An 18,473-nucleotide genomic window follows, 5' to 3' on the forward strand; every position below is an offset into this window, starting at 1 on the left:
GGACCTCAGTAACCAAACAGTCTGTGCCGCGTCAAAGAGCCAGGTTGAGTTGAGGGGTCCAATTTAGGAGAAGTCTACTTCTAGAACATCCCTCGGACCAGACAGAAAGAGCGTACTGGTAATTACTCGAAGCACGCTGGCCAAAATTATCTGAGGTGATAGGTACCCAGGTCTATGTAGCCTTCAATGGTACACACTAAGAACTTGGCAACGATTATGGCGATAGCCTTGTAATTGAGCCATAAGTGAGCTACGGGGCGCGTTGAACGTTCACATTCATCTTGACAGTTGATAATTAAGAAGGCATGCATCGTGTGTAGTTGGCCGGGGCACATTAAACTTGCGGCTCGCCGACAAGGAAGGTGGGGCCGATTCTCAGGGGTCTTGCTTTCACCGCCTTCTCTATTCAGCCAACTGCCTCCTGTCAGAATCGTGGAGCTTGAGCATTCCATCTTGGCCTGAGCTCCAGCCATCTTGTGCCTGCCACATCCCATCAACTGAACACGAACAATTCTTTGCGCTTCACTTCCCATCACCGAGTCGAAGCTTCCAAAATGTCCACGATTACTACCACAGCTCTGCAGTCGGGCCACGCGCCCATCATCCCCCTCTCCTTCAACTCCAACCAACCGGAGACGATCCGCCTCTACCCTCTCTCCAACTACACCTTTGGCGTCAAGGAGACCCAGCCCGAGGAGGACCCCTCCGTGATCGCCCGTCTGAAGCGTCTCGAAGAACACTACAATGTGCATGGCATGCGTCGCACCTGCGAGGGCATCCTCGTCTGCCACGAGCACAACCACCCGCACATCCTGATGCTGCAGATCGCCAACGCTTTCTTCAAGCTGCCTGGCGACTACCTCCGGCCGGAGGACGACGAGGTCGAGGGTTTCAAGGCCCGCCTCGACGAGCGTCTTGCGCCCGTAGGCAGAATCGGCGAGGGTGAGGAGCCGGCGGACTGGCAGGTTGGCGATTGCCTGGCGCAGTGGTGGCGCCCCAATTTCGAGACGTTCATGTACCCGTTCGTGCCTGCGCACGTAACTAGGCCGAAGGAATGCAAAAAGCTTTACTTCATTCAGTTGCCTAAAAGCAGTATGTGTTTTCCGAGAAGATGCGCAAGGCGCCGATGTCCTCTCAATATGACGGATTTTGCTGACATCCATGACAGAGGTGCTTAGCGTACCAAAGAACATGAAGCTTCTCGCTGTTCCCTTATTCGAGCTCTACGATAACACTGCAAGATACGGACCCCAACTTTCGGCAATCCCTCATCTTCTCAGCAGATACAACTTCGAATTCGTCGACGAGAACGGCAACATCGTGGCTGTCACGCCGGGCTCCAGCGCACCGGAAGGATACGTGCCCAGGATCAAGGTTCTGGCTGGCGATGACACGGATATGCAAGAGGCAAAGGATGAGAATGGCGAGCAGTAGAGATGCGGATGTGGAGATGGTGCATCTCGTTGAAAAGGATCGGGCGAGGCGTTCGGCGTAGGTCAAAAGTTACAGTACTAGACCGGTGGTTGTACAATAGGTTTCGCCTTCATGATTGCGCCAATGTCATTGAATTGGCAGTTTGCAGTTCTTGAGGAAGTGTAATTTTTATTCTTCTATTCGTGACTCAGCTCTGGTCTTCATGCCTTGCGTTCTCCCTGGATGGTGGCCACGAGCCGGCGCTGGTGCTTGCTGGCTCTGAACTCCAGGTACCAGATTCCTTGCCAGGTTCCTGTAGCCTATGTAGGAGTGAGCGAATGATTCAGTCTTCAGGAAAGCTTCTCAGCTTACGAGTTTGCCATCCTTGATGGGAATGGTAACACTTGCGCCGACAAGAGCGCTCTTGATGTGTGCCTACGTCATATCAGTCACCGCGTCCAATGATAAGAATAAGGCAGACTTACAGGCATGTCGTCAGGGCCCTCGGCGCTGTGACGGTACAGCTCCTGTCCCTTAGGTCCAGCCTCGGGCGCGATGCGGTCCAGCGCGTCGCTCATGTCGGCCCGGACGTCGTCGTCCCAGTTCTCATTGAGACTGAGGGCGCAGCTCGTATGCTGCACAAACAGGTGGAGTATGCCGACCTTGAAATTCTTGAGCTCGGGGAGCTGACCGACGACCTCATCGGTGATCAGGTAAGAGCCGCGCGAGCGCGCGGGCAGGGTGAACTGCTTCTGGAACCAAGACATCGTTGCTGGTGCTGGTGGCGGGGTATGACGTGGGGTTGACCTGCTTGGAGTCGAGGACGCGAAGCCGAGGAGCGCGAAGGGTAGCTGCCAGAGAAAATGGAATAAGTTTGGGAAGAGGCAGATAACTAGGAAGCCGAGGATCAATAGGGTGGTTGTCGCAGAGATGTGTTGGCGGTTTTGTGGTGTTGTTGGAGACATGTTCGCTGGGTGCTTGGAGTTGAAAATGCATGGTCGCAGGCGGTCCAATCTGGTGGGGCAGGTTCGATGGGTAAGTGAGGTCAGATTAATTGCGAATCAAGGCACTTTGATACGCACAGAGCCTGCGAGCTGTGCACCCTCAACTCCGGAACTTCAGGTACAGACTGAATAGATCGACAGCGTGAAACGCTTTGATTGATTTAGGCTGCGATTTTGTAGCTGATCTTAACTGTTCACACAATTTCTACAGCAGCTACGCATTCTGGGAAAGCTATCCATGGTAGCGATCCTGGCCTTTGGGTAAGTGCAGGGCTTAGGATGTCGTCGGTTATCATATGTCGGGGGTTTTTTTTTCGTTCCTCGTTTTCAGAGCCGTCCGTCCGTTGGTTAGAGTTGCTGTCAACTCTTCGCCCGCATTACCTGTTTCCTCCATCTTTGCAGACGCCGCGACCACGCCAACCGTTCCATAAGTTTCTAGCTGGCGATTATATGTCTCTTCGTCGTAAGTTCTGGCACTTTGCGAGTCCACCAGGGTCATGATTCCGTCACTTGAGCTCGTGCTGTTGAAGTATGGAATGGTTGTCCGAAACACTGATTCTGCTATATTTACAAACATCGCCTGGCCGTTCTATAGCACACGGCTGGCATTTCTCTCCCTCGTAACCGCAACTTCATCGTGTCCCGCGCTCTGCTAAGCATTTCTCTATGCGAGGGGGTAAGAGGTCTCCGGGAGAGACTCGAGGTGCTTGCGGTGGTGCTCGTTGGCCTAGTCCACAAATTAGTCGGTGCTTCCAACGATTGCAGCTCTCCAATCAGAGATGCTACATCGACTCCCAAAAGTCGAAGAACATACGTAAGGCAGACCGCAGTAGTTGCAGGAAGCGATCTCGGGCTTGTCGGTGTTGATGAAGATTCTGGGGTGGCCAGCGGGACCACCGCCACCGTCGCACGCAACGACGCGGTTGTGAGTCCACGTCACCGGTTGCTCGTGGATGAGCTCCATCGCGGAGTGCGGTTGTGGCTATCGCCCAATGGTTAGCCCCTCTGCTGCGACGTCGTAGTTGACCAAAGTGTCTCATCGTCTAACCTGAAGGGAGAAGTCGGTCTGTTCGAATCGGGGGCCGGTCATGGCCTGGGCTCTGGGCTTCTGGCTGCGCGACCAGACGAGGGATCGGTTGGGGGCCTGGCCGACCTCCTGAGGGACGCTGTTGTCGGACACCTGGGGGGTGACAGTCTCGGTCTTCTCGACGACGGCGGGTCTCTCGGTCGTGCGGGCGGCCGCGGAAACGGTGAAGGGTCGCGAGGCAACGCGGAGCTGCCGCGACAAGGCGCCTGTCGCTCTTCTGGATACCGACAACATGTTGCTGGCTCAATTGGTCGTGGTGATCGAAGGGGTCGGGCGGTTCCGGCTCACCAGATACTCGAATTCTGGGGAAGCTTGGAGTGCTGAAGCGATTGATTACACCTGCTGTCATTCGTCGGGAAGAACTAAACCCCGCTTGCCGAGGTGCCCTGAAGCACTGGACCTCACCCCAGGTGAGACGGGATAGGACCCGCTCTCGGTGAGGAAAGCCGTGCCCCACCGGCTGCCGGAGCTACCTTAGGCGGAGATTACACTGCACAACCTCAGTCCTCGACAGCATATCCGTACGGCACCGGAGTACCGTGAACCGCTTCGTGCTTTAAATCATCGATTTGGACGGGAATTGAGACCACAGCCTGGCAAGAAGCAACCCCATGCCTTCCACAGGCATTAGTCCACGCCATGTGACGAGTAATCGGTCAGGATCTGTGGCCAGAGCCAATACCACAGCTTGCATCCGTTGTCGGCAGAAGAAAAAACGATGTGATCAAAAGCTTCCTGTACGCTTTGAATGCCCGTGACTGGAGTTACTTCTAACTCTGGCAGTAGCGATGCCGATTATGTGAACTCGCAGGGGTTGAATGTTTTGGATACGACGCCGTAGCCAGAAGACAAGTGCCCCGAAGGTCGGACGATGTGCCGCGCAACTCAGTTAGAGTATTCACTAATATTGCTTCATGACAGTTACATACACAGTCTCGAAGAGCGCGTGGCTTATCTTGAATTGAAGCTTCGAGAACACGATGTCGAGTACGATGATCTTGCAACCCCTGGTCAAGACGACCCAAGCGCTTCTCAGCAAGCTACGACAGCTCCTATCACTGAGCATGCGCGCACATCAGAACGCGAAGCCAGTCAGGTTGGTTCCATTTTGGGTGTGTCGTTGAGGAATCAGGTGGAGTCTGGCGCTGCGTCCAGAGAGGCAATTCCACCGATCACGATGCCAGTTGATCCTGAAAGGGAGGCTTCTTTCTCCAAAATACTCATGGCAGAGCTCATGAGACCGCGTTTGGCACCTCAATTGCAGCCAAGTCGACTGTCTGGTCAGAACACCCCGCATGACCATTCTGGCATCACGAATGACTTGGAGACGAGACCAATCTCTCTTCCGACGAGAGAGACCGCCGAGAACCTTGTCAAGGAGTACTTCCAATCTACGAGCGTCGGCATGCCGTTGCTTCATGAACCTACTTTCAGAGAGAAGCTACAACTCATCTACACATTACCTCGGGTGGTCGACGTGGCCGAAACCCATAAAACTCCTGAAGCGAGGATTGCCCTGTTCTTCGTCCTAGAGGTATTTTCTGCGGCGCTCCTTTCGATGTCTAAGCATGACCCTGCAAGAGTACCAACATGGCTGGCGGATCGATATCACAAAACGGCTGTGGCAGCACTCACTGAAACTGGCCTGCCGGGCGGCGTTGAAGGTGTGCAGGCCCTTCTTCTCGTCGGGCAGTATTACTACCTTCATCCGACTCTGTGGGTCGTTTGGAACACAGTCGGCGCAGCTCTCCGTCTTGCTGTAGAGTTGGGCTTGCACGAAGATCCGAAGCCTGGCGAAATTGACGCTCTTGCTCTAGACACCAGAAGACGAACGTTTTGGGTAGCCTATTCGATGGATCGGAATATCTCGGTAGCGCTAAACATGCCGTCGTGTCTGTCGGATGGCGCAATCAACACCGAAGTAAGAGAGTTTTTCCCTCTCATGATGTCATTACTCATGCTCTCGCAGTTTCCCAGTGTTCTAAAAGATGAGTTTATCACAAAAGATGGAATCTTGGCTGAGGACGCGCATGAATCTGGTGCTAAGCTTGTCAGCTTGCACCTGATCCGCTACCGCCAGATTCAGTCCGAGATGCAGCGGGCGCTATACGAAAGGCCGGCACCCCCATACGCACCCATAGAGATGAGTGGTTGGCAATCACGGATGCATGATCGCATTCACAAATGGCACGACACCATACCGTCGAATGAGAACATGCGTAGCTTCGACAAAGCCGTTGTAGAGACGTTCGAGCTCACGCATCATACCGCACTGTTCCGCCTGTATCGTCCATCTCCTAACAACCCCGATCCGTCAGGAGCCCAGTTGTTGCTTGCAGCGCAGTCAGCCACCAAGATGATACACCTCTATCGGGACTTCTTTCGCAGAAAGAGATTGACGATATATTGGCAATCAGTAGAGAATGTCTTCTGCGCTGGTACAACTCTGATGTTTGCATATGCCAACTCACCTCAGACAAGGGAGGCAATAGAGTTTCAGTCTTTCCAGTCGCTGATCAGCACATGCTCGTCGGTGCTATGGGGGATGGTGGAGCACTTTCCGGCGTTTCAAGGCAAACGCGATGCCTTTGACGCAGCCTCTTCAAAGATCATGGGCAACATGGCACATGTTTCGGCTGGTAATTGTGCTTCGGCAATTCCGCTTACAGGAGTGGACGATATCCAGGCTCCTATCAACTCGATTTCTCCGAATGGTCTGCTGAACCCGGACACGCAAGCACCATATATGGATCTTACAGACTTTGATGACCTTTCCATGGTATGGGAGGCCACTTCTGATTTGGGCGGGAACTTTCTGCCCTCGTGGGTATGATCCCATTACTGAGAAAATTCGGGCTTGAGGTCGCAGAGATGGGAAAAGGATATGGCTTAAGAGAAACAAGCCGCAAAGATAACCATTGAGATTTAAAGTCAACTGCACCTGGAGGATGACTTTGATGATGGGGAAGATAATATGCAGGAATACGCAAAATCCAAGGATCGCCATCGAGACTTCCTGTTTCCAGCCAAGTATAGTCATATAAAGGACCAGCCTAGCGTCGGGATAGCTGAGCACCAGAGGCTACAGACTGGTATCCAGCTGAGAGTACCCGACTTGAGGGTTTGCTGTATGATTCCAGGAAAATCCAGAGATAGAAACCGAGAGGGCAAGGTAGAGGATTCTTTATGGACTCATTGAAGTTATCAGGGACGCCGTTTTTCGAGATAAGCTAAACAGACAACTGGGCAGCAACGTCCTATGCTCCGAAACGGAGGCAGCAAACGCACTCGACTATCATCAAATGAGCTTCTCGAGGTCTTACAAGCGACTTGTGCCTTGTTTTCAAGAGTCTTCGTCTAGGTCGATGCTCTAGACGAGGGACACACTGGAGGGCTTCGATGACCTCTCGTGGATACACTATTTGATCACCAGGCAAAGGTTCCCGGCTGGTCCAGTTTACTGTTTACATCTAGACGCCTTCCCGGAATTGGTGAGAAGTCCAAGGCATATCCAAAGCTCCAGATTCACGCCGATAATCAAGACATTCGTCACTACGCTCACGGCCGTTTTGACGACCTGCTTGTGACGACCTGCTCGTGGCGACTGCCTTGTCCATTGCGTCCGCCCGTGGACATAAAAATATATTCGCGTTGCTAACTAATGCTGGGGCGAACATTGGCCCGGACCGTTTCGCTTCGTTGCCTGGGAATATGAATCATCTCGTTCAGCCTGAATGCTCTAGTGTTAACGGCGATCTCTGAGCTTCGGAGAATCCGGAGATGACCAGCATCTGTTCCTTCCGTTTACCCTACAACAAGTGCAGTTCAACATATAACCCGGCGTACTGCTAGTTATCACGGAGCTTAGACTTCATTATGCCTGCATCCCTAAGGCAAGCACTACTTAGTTCAGCAGTGCAGAAGTAGCAATTGAAATGCTGTAATTCAACCAATATGTACTGCAAGTTATGGATATTTTCAAGCTCATGACGTGATGACAGTGCCCTCGAAAGGAAATGTTCGCCGAGGTTCTCACACCTCTGGCACAATTGCCGCCGACTTGACCTTCTTGACCCCAAGGTCATCAGCGGAGTCTACACGGTGAACACCTTCGGCCTCCATCGCCTCAATCACGGAGTTTCTGTAGGCTTCTCTCTTAGGTCTATGACACTCGTTAGAACTCGAATCTCGATCATGAAGCCAGGAACTGAAACTTACCTCAGGTACTTAATATCGATGTAATGGAGCACACAAGTCATAACGATGACGAGGACTCCAATGGCAATGGCGGACTGCCAGGCATATTTGTCTGCAATTATCAGCGAGAGTTCTCCACGAAGACGACATCTGAGTGGCTGAACATACAGTACGGTGCTTGGGTTGCAGGCCAAACAAGAACCTGTGACCAAGCGGAGATGGCGTAGTAGCCGGCAATGGACACACCGACAATGAGAGTTCTGGCTTCGGGGTCCTGGGGAAGTAGGTCGGCTAGCCACGCGAAGATCAGGGGAGCAGTTCCCATTGCAGTGAACGTAATGAAGTTGCTCGCGTAGGCGACTCCGAGAGGCGTTGTGGTAGGATGAGAAGTCCATACGCTCATGGCGATGCAGCAGGCAAGACCGATTACAGCTGTTGCAAATAGTAAGCAAATGCGAAAGAGGAAATCAGATAGGATTCTTACCTTGTACAACAATGAGAGTCCAGCGTGTCATGAAGAGATCCGACAGGATAGCCCAGACCCAGACTTCACTTTGGATTAGTTTAGTTGGCGTATTGGTCTCTGAGGCTTACTCACCGAAAACCACATTGATTGCGCTGGCGCCGATGGGAATAGCGTTGACTTCAGAAGTGGTCCACCTGGCGCTGCCGTCCGGGTTCTTCAAGCTCTTCAGGAACAAGTTAAAGTAGTTGTTGCCGTAGGTTTCAAGGACTGTCGCGATGTAGAGCACGGGGAGAAAGTAAATGACCCAGCTCTTGAATGCACGCCTGGCATCTGTTAGTCTGAGTCTTCCAAATGGGGGCTGGGCTGCCGTACCTTGCCGCGGCCCACGTCATCTTCTTAGGTTCAGCCTTTCCGTGACGCTCCAACCGCTCCATGGCAAGCTGGGCGTGTCCCTTCTTGAACCAGAACGCGCGGGGGTTCGGGTTGTTGGGGGTGTCGGGAAGTAGGAAGAAACCCATGGCACCAACGACGACGGTCATGATGGCGTTCACAACGAATAGCCAGCGCCAGCCGGGCAGACCTATGCTGAGTGTTAGCCCACTGTCAACCATTGCATTGCATCGGAAGATACTGACCGTGGAGTCCATGCATGGAACTTCTGATCGCGACCTGCAGCGCTCCCGACATCATGGATCCGACAGCTTGGCAAGAGTGGTAAAAGCCCATCCGCTTCGCCAGCTCTGAGGGCGTGTACCAATGCATCAACAGAGTCATCATTCCCGGCCATGCACTGCTCTCGCAGAGCCCGAGAAGTCTGGAGAGGCTGTCAGTATCGAAATTCACAAGGTTTCTCGGGTGGGTGGCATTACACTCGGAGAACGTAAACTTGTTGCGCATTCTTGACGAGGGCAAACATGCCGGTGATGACGCCCCAACAAACCTCGAGGCCGGAGAGCCAGTAGCTAGGGCGCACGTAGGTCAGGATGATTTGTGAGGGGATGAGCATGATGCAGTACGCGACATTGAAATATGTCGTGAAGCTGGAGTTGTGAATTAGCATACTGTCAGTTGAATGGGTATCAAAACGGTGGCACGAACTAATTGTACTCGTTTCCCATGAGGTTGAGATCCTCCTTCATTCCCGATACGTAGGCATTGCTGATGTTGGTCTGGTCGAGATCTTCATGGTGTCTGTCAGTCGTTTACCTTCCAAATTGAGTTGAACAAGACTAACACTTGATCACTGCGGTCAACGTTAGCTCAATTCATAAAGTATGACATCAACAAAGACTTGCCCTGCGAAACACACCCAAACGTCATCAGAAAGATGTCCAACCGTCTCACCAGTTTCGCTTCCTCTGGCGTTCGCTCATGGCGGGCCGCGAAGGCAAGATTGCCGAGGTTGAACAAGCCCATTTCCGTTCCGAGTGAATGAGGGGTCGACGACGCGGAGAGCAGAAAAAGTGCAACAAGAGTTGGTTGAGAACAGAGTCAAGAGGCTTTCATTCTAAATACATGTTTCTCGCAACGGTGCTCATGAGGACTCAGATAAGATAATGCCTGCCAGCAATCTTTGACCACATTGTTTCCCAGGCTCTATCTTCGAAACCCCGGTTACTATCCGGTCCTGTTATCAGAGGGCAACGGCTGCCGGTGTTGGTCATGTGTAGGTCCCGGCTAAGAGCAGAGTTGCATTGCGCGTAGCCTGGAGAAGCACAGGCCCGACTCCTCATTGGGGCGGTCATGGCCGCTCCTCAGTCGGCGGGCCCTCCGACGATGCATGCCCCGTACGATTCGTTGATAAGGTCATGTGCCTGACTCTTTTGTGTAAATGAGATTAAGAGATATGTCTTTTCCGCCCTTTCGGGAGTCGGATTTGAGGGGCTAGCTTCCGTTGTGGGTACGGGGAAACGAGTTGCTAAGTCGAGTGTTCCCGGTGTTAGTGGTGCTGGGCGGTCTTTGCCGCTCAACAGGCGGCGTTCCCTCCGACTTGGACCATGCCGATCCCACCTCCGATTGAGTGCGGTTCCCTTGCTATGAATCCTGTGAATTACTACCGATTTCTCAAGTCTTATCTGCCCCGAAGCGATTGAAGTTGTTGTCGGGCTTTCCCGCCGCAGTGCGATGTCGGAGCCTCAGATTGACTTACGAAGCTTTGCTATTGATACTTCATTCGTGGTTCTAATAAAGTGAGTTTCCGGTGCGTTTTCAAAGGCTGGGCATCATTTCCAAGTCCAAAAAGCACAGCAATCGACAACCCAACTTACAACATGTCTGGTCTCCCCCTCTCAGACCCCTGCATCTCGTTCTGGCAGCAAACAACCAGATCGTTTCCTTACCTCAACCACAATGAGGACAAGCCGGTACCCAATGCCTCGAAATACGTTGTCATCGGGTCTGGCATTTCCGGCGGTCTGACAGCTTACAAGCTGATCGAGGATGGAGTCTCCGGGTCAGACATTGTGATTCTCGAGGCAAGGGAAGCAGCAAGCGGTGCCAGCTCTCGTAACGCGGGTCACGTTAGACCGGACGCATTTCGAGGTTTCACGACGTTCAAAAAGCTCCATGGCGAGGAGCAAGCCGTGAAGATCATCCAAAACGAGAGAGCCGTCTTCCACGCCGTCGATGACTTCGTCAAGAAGCACGGCGTGCAGTGCGACTTCAACCCGACCACTACCTTCGACGTTTGCTTGACCCAGGAATTCGCCGACCACAACGCGCAAAGTCTCAAGGCATACCAAGAAGCCGGCGGCGATGTGTCGCATATCAAGTTCTACTCGGGCGAAGAAGCCCAGAAGAAGACCGGAGTCAAAGGAGCCTTGTGCGCATACGAATGGCCGGCGGGATCTAGTCATCCTGCCAAACTTTCGCAGTGGCTTCTTACACAGAGCATCGAGAAAGGCGCGACGCTTTACACCCATTGCCCGGCGACGTCTGTAACCAAATCATCATCATCGAGCGCAGACGAGACCTTCTGGGACGTCAAGACCCCGCGCGGCACCATCTCAACTCCCACAGTAATCCACTGCACCAACGCTTTCGCGTCGCATTTGCTGCCGCAACTCTCTCACTTCGTCAATCCCGAGCGCGCCCAAGCCCACGCCTTCGTTCCGCCAGCGGCACTCACCGGTACAAAGATCCTTCCAAGCACAATGTCGTTGAGACATGGTCTGAAGCACTTCTACTCGGTGTGCCAGCGCCGCGCAGACGGCGTCATCATCATCGGAGCGGCTCTATCGAGTCCGTTCGTCAGTGAGGCGACAAACATCGAGCGGCTAACTACCAACGACCGCGTCGTCAGTGAAGAAACCCGCGATGATTCCGTAGCGAACTTCCAGAATTGTTTCCCGGACTGCAAGCCGGAGAAGCTGAGGCGAGGCGAGGGCTTGCTGCATGCATGGACAGGCATCATTGGAATGACTCCGGATATGGTGCCCTTCATTGGGAAAGTCGACGGGTCTCCGGGCCAGTGGGTGTGTGCCGGTTTCAACGGCCACGGTGAGTTTGACCCCTTCTGTTGAGGTCGACATACGGTGCTAATGTGTCTGTAAAGGCATGGCGAGAATCTTTACTTGCGCTCCAGGTCTCACGAAAATGATTCTTGGAGGGACATGGGAGGAGACCGGATTGCCCGAGTGTTTTGCGTTGACTGCCGAACGGTTGGAAAAATTGAAGGCGAGCCAGCACGAATAGCCCTGCAAGACAGGATGATATGCACTGCTGTAGAAACCAATCCTTAATCTGCGTTTTTTGTAGAGAACAAACAAAGAAAATATCGAAATACGTCGTCCGGCGTAATCAGGATAGGTCCCTCGCAAGGAAGAGGGAATGTAACTGTGGTCGAGTCGCGTTTGCCCGCGGGGAAGTTGCGATTGGAGGTGTTTGGGTTGATGCGACTCATTGGTCAGAAGGAGCCGCTCCCGCATGCCAAGACCCACCAGACACGGCCCATCAAAACGCCCATGCCCGTCGTCGTCACAAAGTGCAGGCGGTGACCGAATGTCTCGCATCCTTGACGGCAGAATTGCCAGAATTTTGGTCCTTCAATCAAGAATTCATATCGCGCATCGCGACCTACCACCTCCTATCCTGCCGTATCATTCCCGTCTTGCTTACTGCGAAATCTGGCAACGCACGCGACATTTTAATCACCACAGTTAGCAGATTTTTGTCCGACAAAACCTTACGCCACAATGTCGAAGAACTTGGCGCCCGAGACGCCCCCAAGCAGAGGAATCTCCTCTCGCTTGCTGACGATGAAGTTCATGCAGAGAGCTGCTGCAAACGGATCGCCTGCCGAGCCTTCTCCCGAGGAGCCTTCGTCCAAGCGGCGCAAATTCCAGAACTCTCCCCTGACTGGGGACTTCCACTCGTTCGACCAGTCGGCTGTCCAAGCAGCTCTCAAGCAGCAGGAGGCCAAGCGATTGCAGGCGCTGGAAGCATCTAGAGCCGAGGTATCAGATACGCATTGGGTGTTGGATGGATCATGGGGCAAAGAGGAGGATTCTGGGAATGTGCCGCCGAACATCGTCTACGTCGGCTTCGCGGATATCGACGGAACCAATGAGGAAGGCGACGAGGATAGCCCCAAACAAGTCGGCAGAAAGATGATTGGAAGCTACAAGAAAAAAGACGCAAAGGTACAGTTTCATCATCACAGCACGACATGCATGCGCTAACTGAGGAGCAGAAACCTGGCGTTGAAGCCACGCCGAAGGATGAAAGCGATTCAAGTGATTCCGGCGACTCCGACGCGCCAAGCGACGAAGATGAATCTTCCGGCGACAACGAGACGCCCGTGTCCAAGTCGAAGTCGAAGCGAATCGAGGGTCTATCATCTGGTGGACAGGGTCGCACAAGAGTGAATCTCAAGCCGACAAAGTCCGCGGAGTCCCGCAAGGCCCAGGAGTTCCGGGACAAGAGAAGGAAGAAGGAAGTGAAGCTGAACCAGTTGTCGTCCATCTCTGGCAGCTTCTCAAACAGTCCTGGTGGGGGTATTTCTGGAGCCGCCAAACCCCCTATGAATTGCCACAACTGTGGAAAGCAGGGTCACAAGGCCGCTGACTGCCCCAAGCGTGGAAACGGCAAGAGGAAGTCATTCCAGAAGTCTTGAGGACCTCCAGTTTGCGAGCGCAGTTGTTTCGTTTCGAGATACCCCTGTTGCCCCAGTTGGGCACTCTTACACGACGTGTTCGCCAGGCCTTCGTTTGCTTGACAGGACCACTGTGGCGCTTTCACAACAAGTTGCCAGGGAAGGGTTAGCATGTGCTATACAACGGCAAGAGCAGAAACGCATCATGATTCTGATGCGACACGTAGACACGTACTGTGGGATGTATCATGCCGCTCAAGGCCTGAGCGGACGTTTAATAGAAGAATATCGGCCATGACCTCAGCTTCGCGTTTCACCTTTACAGCGGCGCGATGGGAAAAAGTGTCAACACTTCAACACTAACTGGTGACTCTATCACCATTCACAGCTATTTGATCAGCAAAGTGGCGCACGCCGACCGAGTCTCACAGCAGTCAGAAGGTGTGCTGAAACCTGCGAGTTGGCAACCCCATTGCCAGGTGCTCGAAGCAGTGTAGAAGCTAGCGACTGAGCTCGTGGCAATTCGATATGATGCACTACAAGAACAGCTGACGAACGTCGCCGACTCGTGGCGGCTTCCGGAATTCCAAAGGCTTAGCCCATGCTAATCTCGCATGAACACATCAACCACACTATTTCACACCTTGAGTCGACAGGTGACGGAACATCAGTCTAGGCATTCATCCCCAGCCATTAAGCCGGCACGGATTGCCGATGAAAAGACAAGAAACAACATCAACCCTGTCGGCACGTTTTTCTTCTTCACATATCCCGATGGAGACCTACGGATAGTATATCGGTCCCCGTTCCTTGGCCGGCTCGGGACAAGGAACCACTTTCGCATGTGAGCTGCCGATCCCGTCGACTTTGCAAGCAGCTGGCTTAAAACGGCAAGATGGCAAACTCTGGGGGCACGAAGCCGGCGTCCCGGCGAACATCGACTTTGGATGGCGGGACATAGCCTCTCGCAACAGAGTTTTGGCCTGCTTTTCATGCATGGGAGATCGCCGCGGACTGGAATCTTATTCGACTTCGGTGCATCGATTCATTGGCACATCCAGCACCGACGAGCAACTGCGGTCCCTTGATAGCGTGGAAATCGGCTGGGTATCAATCGAGAGGAACATTCCGTCGGACAGCAGACTCGACAAGGTGCCACAAACCTGTTTTACACGTTGCGACGAGCCGTTCCCGTCATACCATGACACAATCCGCCGAGTCTGCTGTGCGATGCAGTACCGAAACAACAATCGAAGCTCGAGTCTTCAGCAAGGCAACAAGAGGTGTCGCTTGTGCGACGACTTGACATCGACACATCAATTACTCTTTCCATCGACTGAATGTCACCTGGATGGTACGACGCCGCCAGTTCATATCACAGTCGTAATTTAGGAACACGCAGGCATCGACCATATTCCATGGAGGATTTGGAATATCCCAACGGCTCAAAAAAGACCGCAAGAAACCAGGAGAGATTTACTCGCTTCGTGACTTTGTAATCTGCCGAAGATTTGAAGAACCAAACGTTACGCCGCGGCTAGGTCGGGCTGCCACGACTTCGACCCACGACGGTAATCTCAACCCCGGGTTGAAAGTTGAAACGAAACAGTGGAGTTTGTTTGTTCTGGACGAGATCCCGCGCTCTCGGAACTCGGGTTCCACTCTGTTTGATTCGGCTCAGCTGTTGGCGAGGTTGGCTGCAGACCTTTTGTTCGGCCTATCTATCAACATCCTGGTCAGAGAGCACTTGGCTATCGACCCCCGGGGGACGGCAATGGTCTCCGGAGCGGTATTGACCGGCCCTGGGCCCGTCTGAAGTGGAAAGGAAGAGTGGATCCGCCGAGACTGTGACCGGGAGGGACTAAGACTTCGCAGGGCGCCGAGCTTGGGCGCGGAAGGCTGGCGACGGCCTGTGGGATATGCCACGTTCTCGATGTTGTCTCCTTCATGGACGCTGGGAAAGTGAGGAGAAACCACGAGCATGAGGTGCAGCTGACAACGTCCCCGGCGTCACAGCAGGCATTCGATGCACGTAATATCGTCAAAACCGACCGGGAACGGTTCAGTTTTCCTATTGGGGGTAGTGTGGATGCATCTTCAACAGCGGCGAGGCGAGCGGGACGTAGGGCCCTGGAGCCACGGTGAGGAGGGGTTTTCCAGAGAGGAGAAGCAAACGAGGCGGGTTCCGTATCCCGACACAGCGGTCAAGGACCTTGACGGGCGGTCAGGCGGTGCCCGCGGTGGGCAGGTTGTGTCTGTTGCGGGTTCGAGAAGTTGTGAAGTGGGCAGCAGGTCGTAATGACTCGTCCCCTTCCAAGAAGGACTATGTGGCTTCAGCAGAGGCAGAAACGTCGACGAAAGGATGATGAGAGATCACGACAACACCCGTTGTGCCGAACCATACGGAGTATTTTCCGGTCAACTGCGATTCGACGGTTTGTTCTGACGTCGTATACTCGGGGCACCAGAACGGCGCCAATCCGGGTCTAAAACTGGGCTATCATCGAGGGCACAGTTTTTAAGGTTTGACGGTCAATATGATGCAACAGAAGACATGCGGAAGCGAAGGCGGGTCATGGTTACATGGGTCGGTTTTCTTCAGCGTACGCATATGCGTATGTATGTGTGTCTACATTGAATATGCAACGCAGCGAGCATTTGGCGATTGGGTCTGTGGGACAGAGAAGAATTCAACAGGGTCGAGTACACGATGGACTCGGGACTTGGGAATCCACCGCTTGCGGTCAAGATTATGGCGACACGTATCTTACGGAACATGGCCGCAGACATGATGCTCTTGCTGACCGATGGCTGTGTCAGAGATGTCTAGCAAGAGGTTGACGACCGGATTGACGTCTAATGAAGGTAATGCCCCGGGATGTGGGGGCCGAAAGTTGTCTTCTCAGTCTCTCTAGTACAAGATAACAGAGATTTTCCATTCGAATGAGAGAGAGATCATTCCTCAGTGAGCTCGAATGAGATGATGATGGGGTCGAAGTCCCTCTTGATGGAGTTGGCCCGCACGTGTGTCTGAGATTCGACGGTGCAGAGAAGAAAACATGGCATCCCGCCAGACGGATCCAAGCCGAGTTGCCGGCCGCCAGGGGCCAAGAGGGCCCGCCTTGCAACCAGCCGCCAAATGCTAAAATAGCGAACATTCGTTTGTTGTTTTTTGCTCCATGTTGCCACTATGATGCTGTACACTACGGCCTAGGTTCGTCCAATGTGAACAACAGCACACCACACTCATTCAATGCAGATTAAAGCCCGTGGGTTGCTTAGTAAGTTGAAGCGAATGAGAAAAAGAACATTGGCGCTATTCTCATGAGACAATCTGGGTAAGAGCATAGAGTATTCTGTAATGGTTGTCATCTCTGTTGGGTGGAGATAGTGCAGGGTCAATGAATCTTGACAGGCCAACCTGTATCGAAACCAGCTTGGCAACAATCAACAACTCTCTGAGATGCAGTTCACAGTCATTGACGCTTGAGGAAATCAAATTACTGACTTATCTGCAATACCGTTCTATGGCCTGTCACCGAGCAGAAGTGATCTGAGCGCGAGCTTTTGCTGGCAGTTTGAAGGCTTGCTCGCAATTCTCGTAACCAGATTCCCGGGAAAAGCGCAGATATGATATGGAGACGTCAATTTCTTCTGCCCGTCTCGAAACATTGAGAAACAAGTCCCCTGTCCCGTTTTATTTCTTTTTCGGCGCTGATCGCCCGAAACTGCAACGTCCCGACTCGCCTCCCATGTCACCGCCTTGCGGCACGTTTCTCTCGCTTCGTCTGCGTCTGTCTCCGCCAACAGCTCATCCGGGGCGGAACAGGGGTGGACGGGGCCCCGGGAGCATCAAGTCGTTCTGTGAGGTCTCCGACGGGACCGGCGGTTACGTGTCAGTCCGGGACTCTCACCGGACTCTGGTGCCCTGCTTCATCTCTGCTGGCTATCGTTGTAATTTCTGGGACATAAACTCATCATAAACCTACCGTTACCCGAGAGCCAAGAGCGGCTGAAGACGGCGACGCTGACGAGAGGGAGAATGAGCGTCCGGGGTGGTATGTCATCTAAACGGGCGGCGGGCCAACCCGTGCCATGTCTATTTCGTCTCCGTCATTTGCATCCGCCCCTTGCTATCCTGAGAATGTATATCAATATTGACACAAGAGAGGCCAAGAATGATGGAAGAAACAACCCGACGAGCTAGTCGTGCAAAAGCAAGATCCCCTGCCGCTCGTCAAACATTCTTCTCAATTAAACCCCCGTCCCCTGTCGCCTATCCTTTCCAAGTTTCCCCAGGTCGGTCCGCTCCCGCTGCTCCGCGCCAGGCAAACCTAATCAAATATCGTGCGGTCTGCCTCAGCTATCATCCCACACTGACGAAGATCCGGACATCTAACTGTTGGAGTCGAGAGGGTATTGCCTCTTCAGAGCAAACCGTCCGAGAGGTCTGCATGCTTGCCAGGGTTGGGACTCCTTCTCCTTCATCACCGATATGAAATTCGTCGTCGTAAATGGGCTGTCACTCAATAGATAGCAAAACGCGACAGTGCAACAGCGTCCAAATTATCTCTTCCAATTCATATCCGCTGTCTCGGTGAGAGTCTTTCCTACCCGGAGACATGGCTGTCTCGTACCCATGGCGAGCATGGCACTTATATGCTGGTTCTATGCTGGGCCTTTGTTAGCCTCCGAGCCCGGGACCTTTCCCGTCCTGGTCCGCAGTCCTTCAACGACCGCCGCAATGCCGTCGGCGACATGGCCGCCAGGCCTGGCCAAATGTCCAGTTCTCTAACATTAACATGCCGGAGATATAGCCTCCAGAGGACGGCGGTCCCATTTAATGACTTGCCGTTTAGCCTTGCCCTGGTCGTCTGGCGTTGCGTCAACGGCAACCAACCCCGAGCTGCCACAATTGCGCAAAGCAGGGCAGACAAATCGTTTCAACGTGGGCAACAGACCGGTGTCTTTCCACGTGGAACTGTGGGTGTCGGGGTATCCTGGCGAAGAGCAAGGGCTGGAAAGCTCAAGATGAGGCTTCCAGCGCCAGCCAACCTGCTCTGGAAGTTCGAATACGGCGAACGGGGCCGAGCTTTGTCTGAATGACTCTCTGATGTGTCAGGGGCAGGCGTGGGCAGGGAAGAGATGGAATAGAGGATACAGAGTTTGAATTCGACATCTCGGTTCCATTTTGTCATCTCCAGCTTCAGGTTT

General features: G+C 53.3%; 6 protein-coding genes across 6 annotated transcripts; 3 read left to right on the forward strand and 3 right to left on the reverse strand.

Annotated features, from left to right (window-relative positions):
• Window positions 1-554: 554 nt before the first annotated feature.
• CkaCkLH20_06976 (cleavage and polyadenylation specificity factor subunit 5) lies at window positions 555-1,434 on the forward strand (the record flags this gene model as incomplete). Its single annotated transcript, XM_038889693.1, has 2 exons — window positions 555-1,092; window positions 1,169-1,434. 2 exons carry the CDS (start codon window positions 555-557, stop codon window positions 1,432-1,434), a joined length of 804 nt encoding a protein of 267 aa, XP_038745056.1.
• A 200-nt stretch (window positions 1,435-1,634) lies between these two features.
• On the reverse strand, window positions 1,635-2,180 carry CkaCkLH20_06977 (upf0047 domain protein; the record flags this gene model as incomplete). Its single annotated transcript, XM_038889694.1, has 3 exons — window positions 1,635-1,733; window positions 1,786-1,848; window positions 1,899-2,180. 3 exons carry the CDS (start codon window positions 2,178-2,180, stop codon window positions 1,635-1,637), a joined length of 444 nt encoding a protein of 147 aa, XP_038745057.1.
• A 901-nt stretch (window positions 2,181-3,081) lies between these two features.
• On the reverse strand, window positions 3,082-3,738 carry CkaCkLH20_06978 (zinc-finger domain-containing protein; the record flags this gene model as incomplete). The annotated part of the gene is made up of 3 exons (XM_038889695.1): window positions 3,082-3,144; window positions 3,232-3,399; window positions 3,466-3,738. The coding sequence occupies 3 exons, from the start codon at window positions 3,736-3,738 to the stop codon at window positions 3,082-3,084; spliced, it is 504 nt and encodes a 167-aa protein (XP_038745058.1).
• Window positions 3,739-7,536: 3,798 nt separating this feature from the next.
• CkaCkLH20_06979 (pantothenate transporter) lies at window positions 7,537-9,583 on the reverse strand (the record flags this gene model as incomplete). The annotated part of the gene is made up of 11 exons (XM_038889696.1): window positions 7,537-7,666; window positions 7,723-7,813; window positions 7,870-8,133; window positions 8,186-8,248; window positions 8,300-8,490; window positions 8,540-8,747; window positions 8,803-8,981; window positions 9,037-9,207; window positions 9,266-9,336; window positions 9,374-9,410; window positions 9,477-9,583. 11 exons carry the CDS (start codon window positions 9,581-9,583, stop codon window positions 7,537-7,539), a joined length of 1,512 nt encoding a protein of 503 aa, XP_038745059.1.
• Window positions 9,584-10,437: 854 nt separating this feature from the next.
• On the forward strand, window positions 10,438-11,860 carry CkaCkLH20_06980 (putative FAD dependent oxidoreductase; the record flags this gene model as incomplete). The annotated part of the gene is made up of 2 exons (XM_038889697.1): window positions 10,438-11,665; window positions 11,721-11,860. 2 exons carry the CDS (start codon window positions 10,438-10,440, stop codon window positions 11,858-11,860), a joined length of 1,368 nt encoding a protein of 455 aa, XP_038745060.1.
• A 500-nt stretch (window positions 11,861-12,360) lies between these two features.
• Window positions 12,361-13,280, forward strand: CkaCkLH20_06981 (zinc knuckle; the record flags this gene model as incomplete). Its single annotated transcript, XM_038889698.1, has 2 exons — window positions 12,361-12,807; window positions 12,858-13,280. The coding sequence occupies 2 exons, from the start codon at window positions 12,361-12,363 to the stop codon at window positions 13,278-13,280; spliced, it is 870 nt and encodes a 289-aa protein (XP_038745061.1).
• Between the last annotated feature and the right edge of the window lie 5,193 nt (window positions 13,281-18,473).

The sequence above is a fragment of the Colletotrichum karsti genome (assembly GCF_011947395.1).
Source record: "Colletotrichum karsti strain CkLH20 chromosome Unknown Scaffold21, whole genome shotgun sequence".
Lineage (NCBI taxonomy): Eukaryota > Fungi > Ascomycota > Sordariomycetes > Glomerellales > Glomerellaceae > Colletotrichum > Colletotrichum karsti.